This window comes from Lissotriton vulgaris, chromosome 10 (assembly GCF_964263255.1).
Source record: "Lissotriton vulgaris chromosome 10, aLisVul1.2, whole genome shotgun sequence".
NCBI classification, from domain to species: Eukaryota; Metazoa; Chordata; class Amphibia; order Caudata; family Salamandridae; genus Lissotriton; species Lissotriton vulgaris.
Window position 1 is genome coordinate 177,414,347 of NC_141698.1, and position 26,971 is coordinate 177,441,317.

The 26,971-nt window shown below is 45.3% G+C and overlaps 1 protein-coding gene across 1 annotated transcript in view; it reads right to left on the minus strand.

The window, feature by feature from the left end:
* Positions 1-26,971, minus strand: part of MYO15A (myosin XVA) — a 1,716,372-nt gene that overhangs the window by 1,338,156 nt on the left and 351,245 nt on the right. Inside the window, exon 18 of the mRNA XM_086939741.1 lies at positions 26,676-26,807. Within this exon, the coding sequence (XP_086795867.1) occupies positions 26,676-26,807 (132 nt within the window). The remainder of the gene's footprint in view (positions 1-26,675; positions 26,808-26,971) is intronic.

Genomic DNA, 26,971 nt, shown 5'->3' on the forward strand with positions numbered 1-26,971 from the left:
CAGCAAATTTATGCATGTTGTGTTCAATTTATCTTCTAAATGAAGATTCAAATCTCCGATGATAGAGAAGTTTTTGGATGCTAATATAAAAGGGGTAATATGATTTCCTAGTTCCATAGCCCATTTGGTGCCATTTCCGGGAGGTCGGTACACAAGAATACCGGACAGCGTGAAGTTTGGATTAAGACATAATTTAAAAGATGCAGCCTCACTGTCAGGTATAACTATCGATTCAAATGTGCAAGTAAATTGTTTATTATAAACAATCGCGATTCCACCTCCGGTTTTAAGGGTTCTATCCAATCTGGCGATCGCATAGTTGGAAGGAAGGGCCATAGCTATATCAGGCCCTGAACCTTCATGTAGCCAGGTCTCAGTGAGAAACAGGGCGCTAGGTTTGTCGTCCATTAGCAGGTCGAAAATCTCAACCTCTTCCATGACAAGGAGTGGATACAAGCACTGGAGTACCCCAAAAAAGTCTCCAGCAACTCCTGATTTAAAAATATACAATACAACATCCTACACTGCACCTATCTTACACCTGAAAATCTGGGGAAGTTCTACCCAGACACGTAATTCCAGTGCCTTCGATGCCATGCGCCAAACGCATATTTCAAGCATATTTTTTGGGAGTGCCCGACCCTAAATCCGTATTGGACTAAAGTCCATCACACATTACAGACCCTGGCCCACCTTCAGCATGCGGACACGTGGAAGGCCTGCGCCATGGGAATTTACAGGAGAAAGAAGTCCGACAAGACGCAATGGCGATTTGTGTCCCTGGTCCTCCTCCTCGCCAAAAGAAACACAGTCATGCATTGGAGGTCCCCAGCGGGTCCACCGGAAGCGGTCTGGATAGAGGCGGTATCTAAGGGAGGGGCGGCAGAAGAGGAGGCCTTGAGGGAGGAAGAGGTAAAAGGCACACGCAAACACCCAATCTCAATGGAATGGGAGCATCTTCTCATACAGTTTAAGCTAGAGACAGCCGTGGAGGACGCCCCAGAGCCGACGCAACCCCCGCCCTGTAGCCCCGCTCTGAACAAAGACCACCCCCCGTCCCTGATGGATTAGAGCCACTGACACATGGTGCGGGGCAGCCTTACTTCAGGAGATGGCCTGCCAACGCAGAGAGCCCGCTGATTCCTTTCCCCCCTCCTCCCCTCTCCGGGAAGCGTGCACAGGTCCCCCGCTGCATGACGACTGCTCCCCATGCTGATCGCATGGACTGTCTGACCATACCCACCATACTACCCCCACCCCCTCTCTTGGATGACTTGACCCGCCCCCTCCCCTGTATTTACTTCCTGGTTGTTTTTGAGGGAGGTACCCCCCCCCCCCCTTCCACCGTTAGTAACCTAGTTTCAGTCGGCAGTTTGAAGTCCGACTCCGTTACACACACATGATCCTGTGCACATCTCCTCAAGGGTACCACAACACCAGCGGGGGTAACAACCTCCTCTGACTCGGCTCACTCACCATGGGAGGGGCCGAATCTATCCCAGTCGTCATATCACGATACGACAGTTTACCACAACACACAGGGGAATCACTTTATAGATTCCTCACTTTCTTCCACCTACCTCACTCTAGAAACTGGAGTTTGTTTTACTGTTGATGAGCCATGATAGCTGATACTGAGTACTGTTTATGCTTATACTGCAAAACTTGTAATTTGATATGAGTCCCACATGGGATCTTGCTTTAATATGGTACAAAAACCCAAATAAAAAGATTTAAACAAATAAAAAAACACTAACCAAGTGAAAACACAACAGAAGAATAATTCCATACCAATTTAGAAGAACAGAGTAAAATGTTATAGATTATTTGAGACAAAAACTCAATTAGTAGAACCAGAGATAAATATTTTTAAAAGCTTTGTGAAAATCAAGCGCTAAGAAGTAAAAAAGTGCCAACAGCAGTTATTTGGTCGAAGTAGACCATGTCCAAGTCACAAGATCAAGCTGACCGAGATGGAACGTGGGCCGGCTACAGGAATGAGTGCTGAGAAAGTACCTTGTGAGCCTGGGCGTCAAGATGCGTAGTCCCTACTTCACGCTGTGTGGGGCCTGAATTGAGGAGCCATCAACAAAGAGATGCAATGCGAGGTCCTGGGTTGGCATAGAGGGAGCTGCTGAGGCTTTCGAGGACATGTGAATAGATGCGTCAGCGTTGAGGATGAGCTGCATCCTGCTGGATTGGAGTCCATGGCGAGCTGCGCTGTATAGAGATGCTTGGACGTCGCAGAAGCCTGTTATGTCCCTGTGGCTTAGAACAGGGGGCCAGTTCACTGAGCTCTGGAGATTTACTGGAGTTCTGGATCCACACAAGCAGGCTAGATTCAGCAGGGCGGTTCACAGCAGCAGACGAGTCATTGTGCAATAAAAGTAGGCCTTGGGCAGCAAAGCAGTTCTTGGTCAGCAAGCAGGTCAAGCAGGCAGACTTCACATCTTGGTAGTCCTTCCTCCTGACAGAGCCCACAGATCCAGAAGTGGTCTGAAGAGTTAAGTCTGAAGGACCACTATTTAGCCCTGGTTCCAGTTTTGAAGTAGAAAAAATTTCTAGTGGGGTCCACCTCGAGAAGTGTTTGGAATTTCCTTCCTCTTTGCCCCAGACCCAGCGTGTCTGAGGACACAAAAGACTAGGGCAAAACCGTTTATGAGTAGGCTGTGACAGACCCTTTGTGATGTGCAAGTGTGGTAGGTGACAACTCCTCCCACGCTTCAAGCCAGAGATGGCAATCCTGCCAACACCTATTCCCCATTGTCTCACTGGCTGGGAGCAATGCACAAAGACCAACTTCCAGCTACACCTAGTCATGTGACCTGGGAGACAGGTTGCAGGCACCAAATTGTTGGGACAAGAAAATGTCAACTTTGTAAAAGTGGCATTTTCAGAATTGTGACTTAAAATCCAACTTTACCATTAAAGAGGGTTTTAAAATACAATTATTTAGACATCAAACTCAATGTTCCTACCTGCTCCAAATTGAAAGGTATCATTTATTACATGTGATAAGATAACACAGTGTTAACCTATGGAAGAGGCATGCCTTGCAGTAGTGAAAAACAAATGTATGAGTTTTTCACTACCAGGATATGCAAAAGTTAAAATACAGGTGCATTTTTTAAAATACACCATACCCTGCCCTATGGGCTGTCGAGGGCCTACTATAGGGGTCATTTATATGTATTCAAATGGAACATTTGGGACAGGTAAAAGGTTTATTTTTCCAGGTCGAAATGGAAATTTTACACTGCACACACAGGCTGTAATGGCAGGCTTGAGACATATGTTTAAATGGCTACCTAAGTTGGTGGCCCAATCGGCTGAAGAAAGACCCACTAGTAGCATTTAATCTACACACCCTGGGAACATGTGTTACCACTTTACTAGGGACTTACTGTGGTTCTGTAAAATGGGCCTTGTTACGAAAGGTCATGGTTCCGTCACGATTTTGGTGATGTCGGACCGTATTTAGCGAATGCGGCTAATATGGAGTGAATTTGTCACGTTAGTTAGCGAGTTCGCTGTGTATTTGGAGATTTTGTTTCGAACATGCGTTCCATTTTGTTTTTAGGCCTCCATTTTGTATTGCCATCACCCAGGCCGACAAATGTGGTCAAACGAATGAAGCAACCTGGCCTTCACGTATTCCTACACATTAACAGGGTCTTTCTTGACTCCGAGGTGAATTGTAAGCCTTCCCCTGACCCTGACCTTGCCGAGTCAATTTCCCCGGTTTGATCGTTGTCTGAGATTACCAATCATTGTTCAGGACATCGTTAACTTTTAGTCTCCTTACACATGCCTTATCTTGCTCACTATCAGACATTGTTTCCCTTCCTATGTTCTTTATTACATGCATTTTGCTTTTCAATTATGGGTTTGTCCGGCTTGTGGAAATTGGATTTGGGGACATTCCCAATGATTAACTTTGGGTTGGGACATTGCAAACTGAGCTTTTCGTCATGTGATACTTTGTTTGAGAATGTATTTCATTGGTTAACTTTTGCCGCAGTGGGAGTATATGTTCTTGAATGTGAAAATTCTGTATAAAAGGACATGTCTTGGTCTACGAATTTGAGCAGTCTCCTGAAATACCACCATGCTGTGTTTCTAGGATTACTGTTACTAGCTGAGCTAATAAACTTGGTCTCTGACGCCACCCATAAGTATTCTGTGTCTCTGTAAACCAAGACAGGTGAATCCGAAGACTTTGGGCGTGCCCCTGGCGCCGCTGGGTTCTAAAAGCCTGGTTCTTCAACTGGCGCCCAATGTGGGGTGACTTCAGCGGTACCGGTCGAAGCCCGAGCATCGTGAGGAGCTTCATGAGGAAATTCTGGAAGAGGGCCCCCACTTCATCGAACCCGGCATGTCGAATGTGGACTGAAGGTTTTTGCTGCGAGGCTTCCACTTTCCGACGGCTACGAAGGACTGCTGCCCTGACTGTCGCCCTGTCTTGGACCCTTTTGTGAAGATTTGTAGAGCGAGACGATAGACGGTCTTCTGGTGGCGTGACAAGACATTTTGGTTAAGTATAAGTGGGTCGCTACCACGACTTGGTTTTCTTTCTTGGGTTTTTTGATTTGGTTTTTGCAAATACCAAAGCCGAGGGGCTCGTAGATTTGCGAGTGTATCATGTTAGATAACCCCTTGAAGTTTGAAGCTAGATTAGTGAGCGAAGATGCCTGGTCTTAGCAAACTTAGGAATTTGTTTTGTTGTAGTTGTAACAGGGATTCCCGATTGGAGGACTTGCGTCCGATACCTCCGGTTGGAACTCGGACTTATGAGCTCTATTCAAAGCATGGAGTGGGTCCCATTACGTATAATGAAGTATGGGTCCGCTATACACGGAAAGATGGTGTCTTAAAATGGCCACATCATGGTAGTTTCAAATCAAATATCCCAGATAATTTGGAAGTTAAGCTATTTAAGAAGAAAGCCCGGCCGGCGATGTTTGACTCTTTCCGCCTCTGGCGTAAGGAAGCCAAACAGAGAGAAATTAAGCAAGCTAAAAGAGATAGGAAAGATAGGAATATGTCGATAATGCAAGCTGCTAGGCAGTTCAAAGAAGATGAAGAAGATCGTGAGATTGAAGTGTCAGATAGACAGCGTTACATGGCCATTGATAAGTGTTATCCGGCCTTGCCACCTCTTGTCTCGAATGTGACAAAGGACTCTGAAAAGGATCCTTTGATGTCGCATTTGTTGAGTTCACCACCCCCTTATATGCAGAGTGCTTCGGCACCTCCGCAACCCCCAGTTGCGCAACCTCCAGTTGTTGTGCCTCCTGCTGTTGTTCAGCCACCGGTTCTTCCACAGTTGGTTCTCCCACCTCCGGCGCAGCCTTCTCTATGGCCGCCAGCTTTGCTTACTCCTATGCCTCAAACTCCTTTGCCTTCTACTCCTTTGCCTTTAACTTCTTTTTCTACTGACCCTATGTCTTTGCCGTCTCAGAACAATTTGTCTCCTGTTCTCGTGTCGACTTCTTCTCCTTCTACTCGACAACGAATGGTTGAAACTGTCACTAGCCTTTTGTTTCCTCTTTTTGGGTCACTTAATATGACCCCAGTTTCGGTGAGGACACAAACGCGTAGTCAGCTCCCGAGTTTCGAGGAGCGAGCAGTGTTAGATCTCCCTGCTCGTAGATGGGTTTTGAATGCTTCTAGGTATGATTTGCAAGCCGTTATGGATGTTTTTCTACAGTGGGAACCACCAAAGCAAAGGTATGTGTTTGATGTTCTGTGTACTTTTCTTCGTGAAGAGTGGGACGATACTGAAATGGGTCCGATTCCATCGAAGTTATTGAATGTTCAGTCCGACTTTGCTAAAGGGACGATAGTGGGTCCCGATGTTGAAGAAGCGGTAGAGACGCTTCTTGCGTTTAGGTGTAGACTTCCTTCTTAGCCATTGTTTGAACCTGATCCTTCGGTTAGGAGAAAAGTGAAGCAGTACCCCATGAGAGAAGTTTCTCCGGTATGGAAAGAGGAAGTTTTGGCTGATGCCGCTAATGGTATTGCTGCTGTACCTGCTCATTTTCAGCATGTTTGGGTACATGTCCCTTGGAAGAGAGCTGAAGTGTTGGCTCCTAAACAGACTCTACCTGACCCCCGTAAGAATCATGCAGGGTATTATAAGAAGTTGTCCCAGACAGTTGATGCGTGTGTGATGAATTTAGCTGACATAGATATGTTGTTGGGGAATGTTGTCCCTCAACCTTTGTGGGCGGAGATCCGTCACGAGGATCATGCAGTAGAGTTAGGAGATATGTGGGCTAATATTACTGCTGCAGATGGTCGTCAAGGTGGAGGGGCTAAACCTAAGCCTTTAGTTGCGGAACTCCCTGGTAGGATTATTAATTTTATGAAGACTTTGATGCCTGCTATGCGAGTAAATTGGGATAAGTTAGCAGCCTGTAAGCAGAAGAATGACAAAAGTGTGTCTGATTTCTTCACTAGGTTTGAAGAGACGTTCATCGATCATAGTGGTCAAGATATGAGTACGGAAGGTGGCCAAAGGTTGTTTGTGGATAAATTAGTCCATAATTTGCTCCCCGAGTTGTGTAATAAGTTGAAGGACTCCGAGAGTTCATGGGCTGTTTCTTCTTCGGCCCAGATATTGGCTACTGCACAATATTACGAGAATAGAAATAAAGATGAGAAAGATAAAGCAGAGAAAAAGACTAAAGAATTGAAGACGAAGGTTCTTTTGCAACAGGCGTATCCGCCTCGTTTTAATCAGCGTGAGTTTCAGCAAACTCAGCAGTTTCAGAGAGTGTTGCAGAAGCCTGAGTCTTTTCAGCAGCGAATTCCGGTAGGCCCTAATCAGTGCGTGTATTGTAAGGAAGAAGGCCACTTCAAGAATATTTGTCCAGTTCTGCTACAACGTGCGAATGGTGTGTCTGGTGTGAGAGGTCGAGGTGTTCAGCAAGTCCCTAGGGGTAGAGGACGTGGTGTGTTCCCTCAGAATGGATGTCCTTTCCCCCACAGAATTCTATGAATTGTTTTGATCAACAGAATGTTGTGTCTGGTCAGTCGGCTAAATACTACGCTGATGATTACTATGTTGAGAGTGAGAATGCTGACTGTAATGATTGCTAGGACAGCCATGGACAAAGAGAGGGAATAGTGTCAGTTCCAGTAGACCAGAGTGGACCTTATGTTGAAGTGATTACATCAGGTGTGTCAGAACCATTTCTGTTGGATACTGGTGCGGCGAAGAGTTCTATCATGCAGTCTAAACTCCCTGGCGCACCTTTGTCTGGCTTGACAAATGTTTCAGTAGGTTTTTCTGGCGCCCCAGTTTGAAACCCGGTTTCTTGTCCCTTGTCTCTTTCTGTTGGACCTTGTGAATTGGAAGCACCTCTGATTCTAACGACAGGTTGTGGTGAGAATCTGTTGGGTTTGGACTTGTTGAAAAGATTGAATGCGACATTGTACTGTTCTCCTGCGGGAGTACATCTTACATTGGGTAAGAAAGTGATTTCTCCGATGTATTTGTCTAAAGATCGGCTACCACTGGAATTGCGTTCTCTCCCTGATACTCTTTGGGCTACGGGTCCAAATGACGTTGGCCTTTTGCAGATTCCACCATACGTTGTTACCCTTAGGGCGAATGCTAAGTTGCCTCGTATTCGCAGTACCGAATATCGAGTGATGGCGAGAGAGCTCTTTTAGCGATCATCTATGATTTGGTTGAGAAAGATGTGATTGAAGAAGCAAGAGGTAATGTGTGTAACAGTCCGGTTTTGCCTGTTCTTAAACGTATTGACTCTTCTCAGCCACCTGTGTATCGGTTTGTGATCGACCTTCGAGAAGTGAATAAAATTGTGATTCCGCCGTTTTCTGTTGTCCCAGACATTACTGCTTTATTGACGATGATTCCAGCTTCGGCTGCTTGGTTCTCTGTGATAGATCTAAAGAATGCTTTCTTTAGTATTCCTATTGCTGAAGAAAGTAGAGATATTTTTGGCTTCTCTTTAGGAGGCCGAAGCTTCCGGTTTAAGTGTGCTCCTCAAGGTTATTGTGAGAGTCCATCAATCTATAGTCAAGCTTTAAAGACTCAGCTTGACTCTTTTGTTTTGCCTTCTGGTGCGACTTATTCAGTACGTAGATGATTTGTTGGTTGATGCTGATGATGAGGAGATTTGTAAAGAAACTACGCTTTCTTTGTTACGGCATTTGTCTGACCTCCATCATAAAGTGTTGCTTTCGAAGCTGCAATATTGTCGCCAAGAAGTGGCCTACTTAGGACATCTCTTGTCGAAGGAGGGAAGACGGTTGACCCCAGAGCGTATACAAGCGATTGCGCAAATGACTATACCATCGACACAGAGAGAAGTGCGTGCTTTCTTGGGTATCACCTCGTACTGTAGACAGTGGATTCCGAATTTTTCCATACTGGCGAAACCTCTGTTGGCACTTACTCTTAAGGATACTCCAAATCCTCTTCCTTGGTCTGACGAATGTCAGAAGAGTTTTTCTGAATTGCGTGATCCGTTGTGTTCGGCTCCGGTGTTGGGTACCATCGACCTTTTACGTTGTATGTCCACGAGAGGGAAGGATGTGCATTGTCAGTGTTGACACAACAGTTTGGAGACAAGCAACGCCCATGTGCGTATTTTTCGGCTACGTTAGATCCGGTAGCTAAGGCGTTGCCGAGTTGTCTTAGAGCTACAGTGGCAGTGGCTGTTTCAATCTGACAGTCTGCTCGTCTGGTATTGGATAATACATTGATTGTGATGGTCACACATGCAGTGGATACCTTATTGAATAAGACTAAGACACAGCACCTTACTAGTGCACGTCTGTCAGGTCATGAGTTGACTCTTTTGGCGAGTCATGTGCACATAATGCGATGCAACACGTTGAATCCAGCTACGTTGTTGCCGATTTCTGTAGAGACAGATGTTCAAGAACAGCATGATTGCTTTCTCAGGACAGAGGAAGAAACGAAGGGTAGAATTGATCTGAAAGATACTCCTCTTTTGAATTCTGATGGTACCTTATGGGTAGATGGTTCATTCTTTAAGCTTCCGAATGGAGATACGACTGCAGCGTATGCGGTTCCGACTTTGCACACGATTGTTGAAGCTGCACGTATTCCACAGAATTCAGCTCAAGCAGCAGAGTTGATTGCATTGACGAGAGCATGTGTGTTGTCGAAAGGAAAGAGAGTGACTGGTATACCGATAGCCAATATGCGTTTGGTGTTGCCCATTGCTTTGGACGTTTGTGGAAAGAACGTGGATTTCTTACTTCCCATGGTACGAAGATTCAGCATGGACAGTTGGTGAATGAACTTTTTGAGTCACTTACGTTGCCGACGCAAGTTGCGAGTGTGAAATGCAGTGCACATAAGAAGGTTACGGATGACGTTGGTCGTGGTAATGCGTTTGCGGATGAAGTAGCGAGAGAAGCGGCGAAAGATGTGATGAGTCAAACGTATGTTGCAGGCCCTGCGAGATGGGTTCCGGATAGAGGAATTTGTGAAGATACAATAGAGAGTGTGAAATCGATTCAGGCTGAAGCTACTGAGAAAGAATTGAGTGTGTGGAGAGAGAGTACGGGAATGTTGGACTCGACTGGTTGTTGGATCGAGTTGTCAGAACACCAGCGATGGATGTTGCCTGATGCGTATGTGCTTCCAGTGGTTACGATGGCACATGGAATGGCTCACATCAGGGTGAAGGGAATGTGCAAGTTGTTGGCTCCAGTATGGTAGAATGCTGGAATTCCGAAATGTGCGGAGAATCTGGTGAAAACTTGTATGGTTTGTTTGATGCACAATCCTGGTAATGGAACCCCAACTCCAGCAGGTCATTTTGCTCCTCCGACGTATCCGTTTGAGGTTCTACAGTTGGACTTTATTCATATGGAGAGATGCAACAACCTGAAGTATGCCCTTGTGGTTGTTTGCGCCTTTTCAAGATGGGTAGAGGCTTACCCTCTAAAGGATAATACTGCCTTATCTACAGCTAAAGTTTTATTGAAGGAGTTTTTCCCTAGGTTTGGTTTGCCGAGAATGGTATGGAGTGACAACGGAAGTGAATTTGTGGGCCAGATTATGAAGAAAGTGTGTGCAGGTTTGGGAGTAAGGCAGAAGTTTCATGCCGCGAATCACCCCCAGTCAGCTGGTTTGGTTGAATGCTACAATGGCACTCTTAAGTTGAAGTTGGCTAAGATACAAGCGAGCTCTAGCCTAGCATGGCCCGATGCTTTGCCGTTGGCACTTTTGTCAACGAGGACGACGGTGCATTCTCGTATGGGACTTAGTCCGTATGAAGTGATGTTTGGACGTCCGGCGAATGTTTGTGGTGTGCCGCGGCCAAAGAAATACAGCGACATTGAGTACCCTATGTTGGTTGACTATTTACATGATTTGACTGCTAAATTGCGTGTTCTTCACCAACAGGTGTATGATACTTTACCTTCAGCTTCTGTGGATGCAGGACACTCCATCCAACCTGGCGATTAGATATTCGTTAGGAATTTTCAGAGGACGAAGAACCTTGAGCCGAGGTGGACTGGACCCTATCAAACTCTTCTGGTAACTCGGACGGCTGTCAAAGTTTCCGGAAAGAAAAATTAGGTGCATGCCACCCACACCAAGAAGCTTCCAATTCCCTTGCTGTATGACAAATTCATTGCTGATGGTATTCCCGATTCAGAAAGCGAGAGAGTCGTGAACTTTGTCCCTTTTAGTGATGCGCATTTGACATGGACTCAGTCTGAACGTAAGGATGATGAGGTTTTGCAAGAAGCTGTGCCTCCGTCGATGAGACTTGACACTACGAATCCAGAGACATTGTTTCGGGATCAGACTGTTTCTGGCAAAGAGCGCCATAATCTGCGAAGCAGATTGAACTAATAAAAGTTCCAAGTGTTTTTGATATTTTTGAGTGGACTATACTCTATCATACAAGAGACTTTTTTTGTGCATTTTTCTTTTTCGAACCACCATCCAGGTTCAGCTGTAGGGTCGCGGTATAAAGACTCAAGGTTGTGAGCCGTGTGGACGCAAGGTCAGCGGTTCTGTTTTGTTCTAGGGCGTTCCTTGGACTTACAGATGCACACTTGAGTGAAAAGAAACAACTGCCGCGAACAGCACGTTAGAGGATGGAGTCTTTTGTAAAAGATAGAGTTGTTGAGAAAATGAATTTTAAAATGTGATTGTGTACATTGGTTCATGACAAATGTTTTATTATACTGTGTTATTTTGTGTTTTTGAGTATCACATTGGCTTGTGTGGGTTGGATTATATCTGCTACAGCACTGATTTCTGCACCCACCATCCAACCTATGCTTTCTTCTACTACTGTTTCTTTGCACAAATTCTATACGTTGCCTGAACATGAACAGACACGAAGATCAGAATTCGTAAACAATTAATTCATACAGATTTTGCATCAGCATCAGTTGGTAGTCAATACTACAAATTGTTGGGTATGTGGTCTTATGCCCCATACGACGGATAGAGGTATGCCATACCTGGTTTTGCATTTTTCTTCCAATGGGTCTGTATGGGCTTTACAGACAATGTTTATTTATGCGAATGAGGTGTACCCTATGCGTTCCATGAGAGACAACCCGAGCAATAGTGCTTTGATAAAGGGAATAGTAGATATGATCAGAGATATCGATGCATACAATGCTATCCCTAAGGATGAAGCACAGGCATATATTGGTTGGAATGTCACTGGGTACAGTACTAGCCTGACAGAGAAGGAGAGACGGAAGAGGTCTCCCCCGATTTGGATCGTACCACATCAAGGCCATTTTTGTTTACGTGGTAATGGTCGAAATCCGAAAGCTCAGCTAGGTGAGAGTGTACGTTTATGCATCCCAGACTTCTCCTCCGTTTGTGCCAGCTAAACGTACATATTTTGTATGTCACGACAGAGCCTACACATGGTTGCCACCTGATTTTTTCAAATCTAATACACAAAAACATATATATATATTTGTGGAGAATAACAATCCATATAAGGCCAACATCATACAATGGTGGCGGTACATAGACGACGTCTGGCTCCTGTGGCAGGGGAGCCAGACCGAACTCTTGGCGTTCCATGACTGGATTAACAACAGACATAGTGACATCAAATTCTCCATTGAGACAAGTACCACAAGAATGACATTCTTGGATGTTGAGGTTACCTGCGAGGATGGCAAATTGAAGACATCCCTATATAAAAAATCGACTGACAAAAATATCATCCTACATCACAAAAGCTACACCCCAGAAGCCTGAAGGCCAATTTGCCGTATGGGCAAATGTTACGTATCTGGAGAAATTGCTCTGAGATAGGGATTACGACCATCATGCCCAGGTATTCTGTAATGAGATGATCCATAGAGGGTACCTACGGAAGCTTTTGAAGAATTCTTACAAAAGGGCGAGGTTTACCCCTCGGGAAACCTTATTACAAGTCAAAGAGAAGAAGGAACTAGACGGATTAGTATGCGTTACCACCTTTGGGCCTGATACGCATGAGCTTAGACAAGCGGTCCTCAAAAACTGGCACCTATTGGAAGATTTGGAATGCCCCTTTACGCGTCCCATCTTCGCATATAAAAAGAATAAGAGTTTGGGACAACAAATTGTGAGAGCGGATCTTCCGAAGTCTCAACCAAAACATGACCTTCTGGCGTTATGGGACATGAAACCATTAGAAGGGCACCACAGGTGCGGCAATTGTGTCTCATGTGGCAGCACGATTGAAGGCAATGAGCTCCAACACCAAGGGGTCAAGTGGAAACACCTTGGCTTCTCGAACTGTAAAACCAAAAACGTAATCTATGTGATCATCTGCCCTTGCCCTAGAATTTACATAGGCAAAACAAATCAGCAGGTCAACCTCCGAATAGGACAACACAGGTCAAGGATAAAAAAGAAAATACTTAAAGCCCCTATGGTGGAACATTTTGTTGAAATGTCACATAGCGAAAATGACTTTAGGTGGTCTGTCCTCCATACAATGAGTAACGTACAGCACCCTGCGGACTTTGATAGGATGCTACTAGAGAAGGAAGCATACCTCATTTTGAAATTTAACTGTATAATGACTGGCTTAAACAATATGTCAGAATTGTCAAGAATATGAGACTTTACGTCATATTGCCTGGTTGTAATCGCTAAGACTGAAATAAACTATGCAGCATTAATTTTTTGACTCAAGATGTTGCGTGTTAATACCGATTTGTTCTAATACTATTCATAATGACACAACCCTGCACCCCCTACTTTTAAATACTGGGGCCGATTAAACAACCCCCATTTGCCACCCACGCACGTAGCTTTAAGGCGTCTCAAAAATTTCAATACACTACAATTCCCACAATGCATCCATTTGAATAGCAGGCCTTTTATAGTTTGGCAATATGGCCGCCGGCTCCACAATCGAGCAACGAGGGACTGAGAAGCAACGTTTGGATGCGACACAAGCAGATTGTATAAGCAGGTAATGTCACATACGCGGCCGCGCAGGTCTCTCTTTAAATTAATACAAGCCCGAAAATCGTGAGGCAACTGACAATGCGTTTCTCCCTTTAGAGAACAGCTAAATTGTTGTCTTAAACGGAACACGCAAATACTAAAAAGAAGGCGAGTCCGATATATCCACAGATCCGGACGGGGCGGTAGACGGGGGGCGAGAGGCGACGCCTCGTTCTACGAGAATACAGGTACGAGAGTCTTCGGAACCTGTTGTCATAGTCAGGCTAACTGCTTCATGAGAATTCTACAAATTTCTGCGCACTCACAAGTGTATTGTTTAAATAGGTAGACGTGGCAGGATTTAATGAAAAAACGAAGTCTCTGAATGTGACCGGTACGGTGGTGTGCACTAAAGGTACGAGAAGTAGATTATATTTATAAGCACCTAGAGTTTCACTAATAGACAATGGGTTGCTAAAAGCAGGTTATGTGTCGTTCAATTAGGACTACAAGTAAAAGAAAAAGATATTCCTCCGCCCCTCCCTGCATCGCTTGTGCATACTAAGGTATGAATTCCTAAAATAGAATAATAAGTGGCTGTAAATCCCCAATGATTATGTCTAGTAAATATGGACAATATGTTGTTCATTTCCCAGATTGTTTTTGTGGAATAAGTTGTCCCAGTTGAGACCTGAAGAATGGATTGTGTCCATTAATAGAAGTGATTACAGGTCAACTACATAGCATCACACAGGTACATTTTTTCCTTATCCAAACGGTGGTATTGTAGCAAAGAGGCCAATTGGTTGTATTAAAACTTCGTTTTTTTGCATCCCAACAGAAAATAACAGAGCCCTGATGATGGTTTGGACACTCATGGTCCGAACTTGAAACGCGTCGGCTATCCCAGCAAGAGCCAATTGTAACATTTAGTGTGTTTCAGGATAACAGTGATATATGTTTTTGTTTGCTCTTGAAATGAAGTAACTCTTTTTATGTAAAGAATTTGGATCATCGAAATGGTTTAATATATTGCAAAATTGATGCACTGCAATTTGTATTGATTGTTGGATGTAATATTGATGTTATTTGTTGGATATTTTCGTAATATGTTTTGTGTTAGTAGGTGATTTAGTAAGTGAGAGAACATGACTAATAGGTATAAATAAATATACCGGACCAGATTTAATGGAATTGTTTATTTGGTCCTCAATTAAAAGTAAACTGAGAAGGGGGCAATTTTTTTTGTGTATTAGATTTATATAGGGTCCAGCCCTCCCTCAGCCCCGCCAAGGACCTATCTCCTTTTGTGTGCAACCTGATTTTTTCAGGCACATGTCATGCAGTGTTTTTGCTTCCCCCTACGTACACGGCTGCTATGGATTGCCATAGGACGAGATATGTTAGAAGTGTCTTTGATAAGGAAGATAAGGCATTACAGGAAGTAGGAGATTTCTTTAATGGTTTCCTACCCTTTTGGGGTCCTATGGCCAATAGCAGACAAATACGACAGCTTACGAGAGTGGTTGAGGCCACTATAAATGAAACTGCAGGTGCTCCCAGCAATATTACAGTGGAGCTACAGGCTGACCATGTTATGACATTGCAGAATCGTGTTGCGTTGGATGTTATACTTGCAGTTAGAGGAGGGGTATGCAAATTGATCCAATCTAGTTGTTGCGTTTACATACCAGATAATGCCCCGACAGTGTACCAAGCCATTTCCAAATTGCATAAGGTTTTGGAGTCTATTCATGTAGATGAAGGAAACTGGTTGTTGACTGGATGGTTTTGGGAATTGTTGTCTAAATGGGGATGGAAAGTTCTGATTTTCTTTGGTATGGCTCTAGCTATTCTCTTTTATTGTTGCGTTTGTATCCAGTGTGCTCCCACCGTTTGTGGTCTTTGTGCTACGATGTGTGTGCGGAGACCTGTCCCGAGGAGAGAAGTAGAGAGTAATAGGATGATGCTCCAGCAACACTTAGATGGTCTGATGATGATAGACCTAGATTCAGATTAACATGAGTTTAGGTTATTGCCTACGTAATGGCAAAAGGAGGGTCTGTGGTTCTGTGAAAATGGGCCTTGTTACGAAATGTCATGGTTCCGTCACGATTTTGGTGATGTCAGACCGTATTTAGCAAATGCGGCTAATATGGAGTGAATTTGTCACGTTAGTTAGAAAGTTCGCTGTGTTTTTGGAGATTTAGTTTCGAACATGAGTTCCATTTTGTTTTTACGCCTCCATTTTGTATTGCCATCACGCAGGCCGACAAATGTGGTCGAACGAATGAAGCAACCTGGCCTTCACGTATTGCTACACATTAACAGGGTCTTTCTTGACTCCGAGGTGAATTGTAAGCCTTCCCCTGAAACTGACCTTGCTGAGTCAATTTCCCTGGTTTGTTCATTGTCTGAGATTACCAATCATTGTTCAGGACATCGTTAACTTTTAGTCTCCTTACACATGCCTTACCTTGCTCACTATCAGAAATTGTTTCCTTTCCTATGTTCTTTATTACATGCATTGTCCTTTTCAATTATGGGTTTGTCCGGCTTGTGGAAATTGGATTTGGGGACATTCCCAATGATTAACTTTGGGTTGGGACATTGCAAACTGAGCTTTTCGTCATGTGATACTTTGTTTGAGAATGTATTTCATTGGTTAACTTTTGTCGCAGTGGGAGTATATGTTCTTGAGTGTGAAAATTGTGTATACAAGGACATGTCTTGCTCTACGAATTTGAGCAGTCTCCTGAAATACCACCATGCTGTGTTTCTAGGATCACTGTTACTAGCTGCAGCTAATAAACTTGGTCTCTGACGCCACCCAGAAGTATTCCGTGTCTCTGTAAACCAAGACAGGTGAATCCGAAGACTTTGGGCGTGCCCCTGGCGCTGCTGGGTTCTAAAAGCCCGGTTCTTCATTACGCATGAATTCAATGTGCCAACTGGGTGTAAGACAATTTTACCATGTTTAGGGGAGATAACAAAAGCACTTTAGCACTGGTTAGAAGCGGTAAAGGGTGCAGAGTACTATGGCCAACAAAAACGAATTCAGCAAGAACTGGAGGAGTAAGGCAAAATGTTTGGGGGAAAACAACCCTTTGGCTGATGGGTCTAACAGGATGAAATTCATTTTTACCAATGTTCTGTGAAATTGAAGTCTTGCTGCTTGTTAGACAGGGTATGGCTCCAATAAAAGTCCTTCTTCTATAAAGAAATTGTAATTTTGCCTCATGTGTTTTCAGAATATTTGCACCCCCAAAAGGGAACCCAAAAGATAATTTTAAAGGGGAAATGAGAGGGAGGATTCAGCTCACCAAAAAGTGGTATTAGATCATTAATGTTGTTTTGCAGATTTTTAAATAATCTTTGATAACATTTTAATCATCATTTTAACTTTCCAAACTGTAGAAAAAAATATATATTTGAAAAACATAACATTGATTGTTACACATTATACAACAAATAATTTTTTAAATGTCAGACTTGTTTGTATAAATTTGATAAATAATATCTGTAAGCTTCAAAAAGTATTTGTTAAAACATTATAAACTGTAGTTTCGGCATAAGAAACAAACATAATGTATAAAAGTTCTAAATGTTAAAAGTTTTTTTTTAAAAGAAACCGTTCTTCGCATTTCAAAGTTGCACATAACTTATACACTTTATTATTTTCGTTGATACGTTTTTCGTGAATATTTGTTTGAGGCTTTGGGGTTGGTTTTGCAAATGGAGAATAGGGTAGGATTAGCTTCTGGTGGTTTGTGTGGGTCCCTAGGTCACATGTCATGGACTACACAAGGCATTTGGAAAAACATTGTATTGAACACCTTGCCACACTGTAACTTACCTGAGCAAGGTATAAGTTAGGGCTGGAAAGAAACAAGGAAGTAATGCTGGAGATAAGCAGATAAGGCCTGCTGGAACTAAACAAAGAATGCAGGCTGGAAAAGGCGAAGAAGGCATGCTGCAATGAAGCAAAGATGGCATACTGGAATGAAGCAAAGAATGTATGCTGGAATGCAGCAAATAAGGAATGCTGTAGCAACCATCTCACTCAATAAGAGCCCATGGCAGGATCTGGTGGAAAAACTCGACAGCAGTAAGAAATGTGTTACTTACCTGTAACTGCAGTTATCCAGTATTGGTATCTTTCATAGATTCCTGAATCATTCCGCATCGTCTGGGTGGGAGTCCCCGGTATATAAAAAGAGTAATGTCATAAAGACATATACATAGCAATAGGTCAGAGGCCTCTCATTAGGAACATATCCATGTCCTTTTGTAAAAAGGACCAAACTTTGGCCAAGAGCCAATCAGATATCACCACCCTCTAGAACCTTCCTGGAAGGAACCCTTGTCCCTCAGATTTTCGTAAGCACAGTGCTAAGTAGTACCTACTGAGAGAACCAAGTTGAGCCAAAAACAATATAATAGAGAAATGTGCAAGTAGGCAGTAGGAAGGTGGGATGAAGAAAGAAGGCTCACCTCTAGTGAAATAGATGACGGAGCACAGCTTGACCCACTGCTGCATCTTTCATAAGTTCAGAATCCAAGCAGTAGTGCCTGGTGAACGTATGTGGTGTCTTCCACGTCGAGGCTCTGCATATGTCGATAATGGGCACTCCTGCAAAGAGCACCATTGAAGTGGAGACAGCTCTGATTGAATGAGCTCGAACTTTAGAATGCAGAGGATGACCTGCCTGTTGATGGCAGAAAGTAATGGCTGCAGAGATCCAATGAGAAATGCTCTGCTTAGTCAAAGGAAGACCCTTTCTGGGTCTGCTGAAGGTGACAAAAAGTTGGTTGGATTTCCGAAACTGTTCTGTTCGGTGAATGTAGAACTTCAGACAACGCTTGAGGTCTAAAGAGTGGAGAGACCTCTCTGCTGCGGAAAGTGGATTTGGGAAGAACGTCCGCAAGACTATAGGTTAATTCAGGTGAAAATTAGATGGAACCTTTGGGATGAATTTAGGGTTGGTCCGTAGGATAACTCTGTCCTGTTTGAATCGCAAGAAAGGATCCTGAATAGAGAAGGCTTGCAGCTCACTTACACGCCTTGCTGATGTGAGCGCTAGCAAGAGAGCTGTTTTCCAAGACAGGTATTTGATGTCGGCTCTGTGTATTGGCTCAAAGGGATGTTTCATCAGTTGAGCAAGAACAATGTTTAATTGCCAGGTGGGTGGTAAAGCTCGCACCGGAGGGAATGTCCTGAACAGGCCTTTTAAAAATTGCTTAACCAGTCTATTGGACCAGAGGGAAGTACCAGATGACGAACAACTGAAGCAAGATATTGCCGCCAGGTGGACCTTAATAGAAGCATGGACCAATCCTGAGTGCGCCAAATGGAGCAGGTAAGGTAGAATTTGGTGCAGGTGTTGATGAAAAAGGGTGTATTTTATTTGCTTTACACCATACACAAAACCTTTTCCACTTTAGAGAATACGTCTTGTTGGTACTGTCCGCCCGAGCCCGGGCTAGGACTGCCCTGCATACTTGAGGAATGTCTAGGTGTTGAAACTTTCCGAAACTCAGGAGCCAAGCCGATAATCTGAGAGATGCTGGATCCGGATGCTGGACTTGCTCTTGGTTCATTGTAAGGAGTCGGACAAGGCTTGAATAGAATTGGCGGTTCCAGCGATAGGAGATGAAGCTCCGTGAACCAGTGTTGGCGTGGCCACGCTGGTGCTATTAAAATCAGGGTGCAATGCTCTGCCTTCAGTTTCCGGAGGACCCTGGGAATCAGGGGAAATGGAGGAAATGCGTACGCAAAGATGTTGCACCATCTGATCGAAAATGCATTCCCCAGTGATCCCTCCTGGGGATGCCAGCTTGCGTAATGTTGGCATTTTGCGTTGTGTTGTGTCGCAAACAGATCCAGATGAGGCCTGCCCCATCGGGCGAATACAGAGCTGAGAAGTTGATGATCCAGCTCCCACTCGTGGCACACGGAACGTTGCCTGCTCAGAGAGTCCACCAGGACATCGTCCCTTCCTGGGACGTACTCCGCCTGAAGGGAAATGTTGTGCTGAAGAAGCCATTTCCACATTTTTTTAGATTCTTGAGACAACGACAGAGAGCGATTTCCCCCTTGTTTTTTCAGATAGTGCATTGTGGTGGTGTTGTCTGTTCTCACAAGCACTGGGGAATCTCTGATCCTGGGCAGGAATGCTTTTAATGCCAGGTAAACTGCCCTTAACTCGAGGAGGTTTATGTGCAGTTGCTTCTCTGCCAGAGACCACTGCCTGTTGATTTGAAGGTCCTGAAGGAACGCCCCCCCAACCTTCAAAGGACGCATCTGTAGTTATCACATGTGGCGAGATTGGAAGTATGAACGAAAGGCCGAGCTGTAGATTTTGTGGATGAAGCCACCAACTCAGAGCCTGGATCATGGAAGGAGTTATCCGGATGACGTCGTCGAAGGATCCCCTGCATTGAATCCACTGAGCTGATAGCACCTCCTGAAGTGGACGCATACAAAGGCGGCAGTATGGGACCAACAGGATGTTCGAGGACATCATCCCTAACAAGGACTTGTACAGGCACACGTGATGGACTTTTTGGATTGAATCCGGTCGGCCAAGGTCCGTAGTTTCACTTGACGTTCCTGTGAAGGGAAAGCCTTTCTCTGAGCAGTATCTAGGACAGCCCCGAGGAAAGTGAGACACTGGGAAGGCTGAAGGACGGATTTTTCCTCGTTGAGAGTAAAGCCCAGGCCATTGAAGAGCTGAAGACAGGCGTTGGGGGACTTGGTCACGCCTGAGCGAGTAGGTGCCTTGACGAGCCAGTCGTCTAAGTACGGGATGACCTGGTGATGTTGTTGGCGGAGGTATGCTGCTACTGGAGATAGACATTTGGTAAAAATGCATGGCGCCAACTTTAGGCCGAAAGGCAATACTCGAAACTGGTAGTGCTTGCCCGCCACCTCGAACCTGAGAAATTGTTTGTAGTTCCTGTGGATTGGTATATGAAAATATGCGTCTTGAAGGTCTAAAGACACCATAAAGTAATTCGCATTGAGGAGTTGCAGCACCTCCTGGATGGATACCATGCGGAATGACTGTTTTTTGAGGTATTGGCTGAGGTTTCTCAAGTCCAATATAGGTCTCCATTTTTTCTCCTTCTTTCGAATTAGGAAGAATCGGGAGTAGAATCCCTTGCCTTTCTGATTGCGGGGGACTCTTTCTACTGACCTCTTCCTTTGGAGCCCCGAAAGGAAGGATTCTTGTTTTGGAGAGTACTTAGAGCTCTTGCGGTATCAGTATCTTTAGTGGTACCCTGTAGCATCTCATCGATGTGTTGTCCAAAAAGAAGCTGACCATCATACGGCATGTCCACTACCTTGGTCTGAATTTCAGGCCGGAAAGATGTTGCCTTAAGCCAACCATGGCGCCTCAGGACTGCAGCTCCTGCCAGCTGCCGGAACCCTGTGGATGCGATATCCATCACAACATCAATCATCTCCGAAGCGGAACGTTCGCCTTCAAGGAGAATCTTCTTCGCCTCTTCTTTCTGCTCCTCTTGAAGCGAATCCAAGTATGGAGCGATATCCGCCCACATTTGACGGTTGTACCGTCCCAACAGTGACTAAAGAGTTTACTGCACGCACCGTTAAAGCTGACATGGACGAAAACCTCTTCCCTATGTTGTCTAGCTTTCGGCCTTCCTTATCTGGCGGTGCAGCCAATGCAGCCGAAGGATTTTTTGACCTGCGTTGCGCTGCCTGGGTGATCACAGAGTCCGGCTTTGGATGGCCAATAAGGCAAGCTGGGGCTGTGTCAGGAGCTTTATATTTTTTATCCAGTCTGGGCAGTACTGGAGCCAGAGATGAAGGGTTTTGCATTATTTTCTCCCCTTGTTCCCAGATGTAATCAATGATGGGAATGGACCGTACCGCCTTTTGGAATGGCTCTTTAAAATCATAAAGGAAGTAATCCTGTGGTGTTGCCGTTACTTTGAGTTTGAAGCGCAATGCCGCTCTCTCTAGGATGTTGTGGAATCCCCTAATGTCTTCCGGGGGTGAATCCGCTTGTGCCTGTATATGAGGTGCTGGACCAGGGATCACATACTCATCCCATTCCTCTTGTGTGTCCTGGAGCTCCCTTCCTCACGTTGTTGCTCCTCTTCTTCGTCTTCCTCATCAGAGGATGGGAGAGGACGCGATGGAGCCGGATCTGGTCGAAGGACTAAAGGAGTAGGCCGAGGCCTAGGTGGAGGTGTCACAACTGGCCGTGTCACAACTGGCAGTGCCACAACTGGCGGTGTCACCACTGGCGGAGGCGGAGCAGTGGACGGGAACCTCTGTTTGTAGTCCGCAATGAGAAACTGCAGGTCTGTCACTATAGAAGCTGGGAGACACACCATAGGCTGTTGAGGAGCTGGTGGAGGTTGGAATTCCTCTTGATACTCCAAATCATCCTGTCCTTGTTCCTCATAATCTGAGCTTTCTTGAAGTTTTACGTGTAGTTCAGAGGGGCTTGTCGCTTGTTGGAACATAGAGCCCTCATCCGAGTCCTCATTATCCAGAAGATGAGCAGGGGGCAATGGTTGGACCCTGCTCGGAGAGGTCAACTCCGGTGTAAGAGTACGCATAGTCACCCTGTAGTGCGTATAGGTACACTTCAATGGAGGCGATCCGTCGATGGAGTGTTTGTCGACAGTGGAACGTTGACAAGTAACTCAGACTCCCTCGTCGACGGTGTCTTCTTCGATGACGATGTCGTCGACGGCAGCGTCGTCGACGATGATTGCTTCGTGGACGGCTTCGTCGACGCTGGTGTCGTCGTCGACGGCTTCGTCGACGCTGGTGTTGTCGTCGACAGCTTGGTCGCCATTGGGGTCGTCGTTGACGGGCCCGTTGATGGTCTCGTCAATGCTGGTGTCGACGACGATGACTTGATCGATGATGAACTTGTCGTTGACGATGGGCCCTTCAACGCCGATGACGATTTCATCGACGATGATGAGGCTTTCGACGTCGTCGATGATTTTGCCGCCGCCGACGGTTTAGACTTCGTCGACGATGAGGCACTCGTCAACGGTGGCGCCGTCGACGACTTTTTAATAATAATCAGAGATGGAACAGACCTATCCGTCAACGACGAGAATGTAGTAGTCGTCGACGTTGATGTTAAAGATGACGCCACCGACGTGGAGATAGTGGCTGTCGACATTGTCACAGTCAGAGCTGAAGATGTCACCAAAGGTTTCTTGAAGGTAGGATCTTGTGGAGAAACCTTCACAGCAATAGCCTTAGAAAGAACCTCTGAAGACTTGGGCGTCTTCTTTTGAGGTGGCTGCACAGATGGTCCTGGGGATGACGTTCTAGGCCTTTTGGGAGAAGAGTGCATACTCCTAATGGAACACTCACTCTCACCTGAAGAGACTGGTTGATCCTTGTCCTTGGGTCTCTGAAGCCATATCAGCAGTCGGCCCTCTCTATCCTTGAGAGTTTTGGCTGAAAAAGTATGGCAGACTTTACAATCCTTTGCTGAATGGTCAGGGTATAGACAGTAAAGGCAGTCCTCATGCCTGTCATCCACATGAAGCCTCTTTTGGACAAGAGGCACAAGGTCTGAAAAGTCCCTTTTTTGGAGCATCAGCCATGACTAAACAGAAGATCCCACACAGAATGATAATTCTGAGACAAATATGTGGAAATAACTCCAGAATACAAAGAAAACTGAGCAGAGCACAGAGGAGACTCCCTTAGCACGCCGTGCGGTAGAAAATCTGAGGGACTAGGGCTCCTTCCAGGAAGGTTCTAGAGGGTGGTGATATCTGATTGGCTCTTAGCCAAAGTTTGGTCCTTTTTACAAAAGGACATGGATATGTTACTAATGAGAGGCCTCTGGCCTACTGCTATGTATATGTCTTTATGACATTACTCTTTTTATATACCGGGGACGCCCACCCCGACGACGGGGAATGATTCATGCATGTGAATCTATGAAAGATACCCATAACACTCGATAATAATTGTACTGCTCAGTTTTACATCCACATTGTGCCTCTTGCAAAATCGCCTGGGGATTAAGTCATAGTAACAATGTTAACGCAAGCGTTTCCATATGTATTCCAACGTAGTTTTCACTGGTCCTATTTCCATAAACAAAATAACACATCACTTGAAATGTATACACATATAACAGAACAAATGAGCATTGCCTTCGTCGCCAGTAGTGTTTGCATGCATGCCACATTACTGAGGGGCCAATTAGGATGGCGGACGGATGCATGACCTCTGGGCTGGAGGTGGCATAAAACGCACCTCATCGTCCGCCAGCAGCAGGCCTTCCGTCCGCCATATTAGGAAGGGAAACTGGGGCACATTTACCGTCCGTCGCGTAAAAATGGGAACCGCCACAGGAACACACCAGACACCACGGCCAATCCAGGCTCACCGCAGTGCGGAATAACGTCCCGACCTTCCGCAATATTACGATGTTTCAAACAAACCAGAACACCGCAGCAGAAACACCTCCATCTCATAGACAGTGGAAGCACCACAACGGAGAGGGAAAGCATTGCCATGAGACCCACCGCACGGACCCAACTGCCATGGACCCAGGTGTTCGGGCCTGTTACAGCGGCCACTCCGTCCGCGGCGGTCGGTGTTTCTATGGTTCCGTCCAAGGTCGGCGGTCTTTGGAGACATTCGTCCACCGCGGTCGGGTTTTGCTGGAGGGTAATCCTAATAGCATCGCGGTGCAGTTCGACGGTCATTTCCCGCTAGACTGGCGGTCCGGATGCTTTCCGTCTGCCATCCTAATCGGCCCCTAAGTCTGAAGCCTTCAGCAAATCAGGGAAAAAGTGGTTACTGACAAAGACGGTGAATTAAAAGATTTCATGGAAACCCTCACAGTGGACTACACATAGAAATATAGATGGGTGACAATGAATTTTGGGGATGTTTTTCACCGAGCGGTTCTGAGTATCATCAAATGGACAACAAGGATGAAGATCGAGTTGCCTATAATATCACTCTGAACATTGAGTGAAAAACATTCCCGTAATTCACTTTCTACCCATGTATAATTTTATGTTATGAATGGACTTAAAATCATCTTTTCTTTCAACTGCTATGCAGGGGCAGAAGACGAGTGGGAAAGCCATACATAACATGGGCTCTCTCCCAGCTCTAAATGTTACAAAAAAATACCTTGCCCCTGCTACCCACCACTTTCTGTGCCCTCTCCTACAGAAGCTGTACTCTCTGCTTTCCAGCCCTGATCTGACAGGCCCTTAGAGAGCCCACCCAGAACAGCCTGGAATATATTTATGACGTAGCAATGGTGGGTAACAGCTTTTGTTAACTTCTGCTAAGACATAGCAGTGAGTTACTAGAATTAGAATACAGTCATTAAGGCTACTAGCTGTCTGTGAGAGCCATACATAACAAAGACAATTAGTCTACCCTAAATGTACATTTAGAAATCTGCCTTATTTTTATCTCATCTATTTATCAATGTTTAAACACAACTTGATCAATCCTTTTTGGAGAATCTTGTAAAAAGCAGACAGTTTTTCTTTAATATGCTATGTTTTCTTCCCAGTGACCCAGACAGTGAGAACACTGAAGTCATGTGCTGGTGCCTGGTCGCTGACGTGAAAGTCCGTGTTTCAACTGGCCAGAGTGTGAAAGACAGGGACATCGCTCAATTCAGGATCTATGTGAAAATCTTAAACACCTACCCAAGGAAACCAGTACCACTATCCCTTTACCAAGAAACCACTGCCACACATTTTTCATGTTTCATTTATACCACCATTTGTTCTTGATTGTGGAACTCTATGAACAGTATTATCCCGACCTCCAAGCATTCCTCTGCAGGTCACACCTCAGTCACCATTCAGAAAATATCTTGGTCTTGGTAATATGGTTGTGGTTACAGCTTTTTTAATTAAATATCAAACGTTTCACATAATGCCCTCCACAAAGAGGAAACTAGACTCCTGGAGAAAACAAAAGTTATTTTGATGGAAATCTATTAGAAATAACACACATTTCAGTATTCACTGCGAGGGAAGCAACATTCACATCATCGCCCCATGGCCAGTGGCAGCTCCTCCGCTAACACAGGGGAGCGTCGCCCCACTACTCTGCAGCAGTAAAAGAAAGGAAAAAATAAAATGATAATACCATAACGTTATTATCATTTCATTTTGTCTTCCTGCTGCAGCAGCATTCCATGAGGGGGCGGGGCTGCAGAGCAGGGGAGGAGTGGTAGAACCCTCCTGCGTGCGCAATGACTTGTTGGCCTGCCCTCTCGGGCGGCCCAAAACAGTCATGCGCACTTTCCCTGTTCTCTGATAACATGCCCACCCCTCCAGCTCCTGGCTGAGCACAGTGTCATGGCACTCAGACCAATCACAACTCTGCATTGTAGCGTTGTGATTGGTCAGGGGAGACTGGCTGTGTTTCCTGTTCCTGCAGTCGGATGCAGGAGAGCAGGAGCAGAGACGCGGGTCCCGGCAGCAAGGTAAGTGCCCCCCGCCCTGCGCGCCCGCCCACACAAATTGTGCCAGCTGCCACTGCCCATGACCTCAGCTTTGCAGTGGACGTGAACGTCAAGTCCTTCACACTGGAGAAGAACATCTTTCTAGTACAAGCACCAGAATACCTTTCTTTTATAAAACAAAGTCAGCACACAAGGGCAGAAATTCTCTCATGTCATGAATTTATTTATTTTTTGCATTTGTGTCACAATCAGCAAGTGCAGTGCACTGATGGCACACAAGTGAAACTGAAAGCAGTCGGTGCCACTAGGCACTGACTGCTTTCAGTCTGATCAGTTCTTAGTGGGCATAACTCTGCCCATGAAGTGCTGATCATTGACCCTTTCTAGCAGTACTGCTTGCTGATGGATGCATGCTTGGGGATCGCAGCAGGAGAGCTATGCCCACACTGTGATCAACGCACTAGACACCAGGGAAAGGTGTTAGTAGTGCGGGAGTGGCCTCCCTGGATATGGGCAAGTGCTCGGCCCCTAACACATTTAGAAAGACCCTTTCTACCCCTGGGGGTGATTGTTAGGGAAGACAGAATGAGATGTGCTAACAAAGGAATTTCTTAAACAAAGATGTGGTCAGACTCGCCCTTTGCAGATCTCAAGAAGAGGATTTTGTGGCGTCGACCGCCAATATGAACTTTTCTCGTTTCTATGTTAGGAACTTCGGAACAGAACACAAGACAGGACAAACAACGTTGGCACCATCTGATACTCACCTGAGGAAAACTGCTTTGGTCATCCAGTATCCTCAGGATGCCATGTGGCTTCTGCGAGATGATATCAATGACGGGCTGGTTATCACTGAAGGTGATCTCCCGCCAGTCAATGTGTTCCCTGATGTACTCCTCCTGTAGGGGCAAGATACAAAGAAAAGGAAAGTTAGCACATCACTGTAAGGGTTATGCAAAGCGATTTCACATGACAGCCACGATTTTTGTAATTCAGGCAAAGTTTCCCGTTTAATTTCTGTTACACCTGGGCAAAGTCTTTCTGTGCTCCTAAACTACATTTT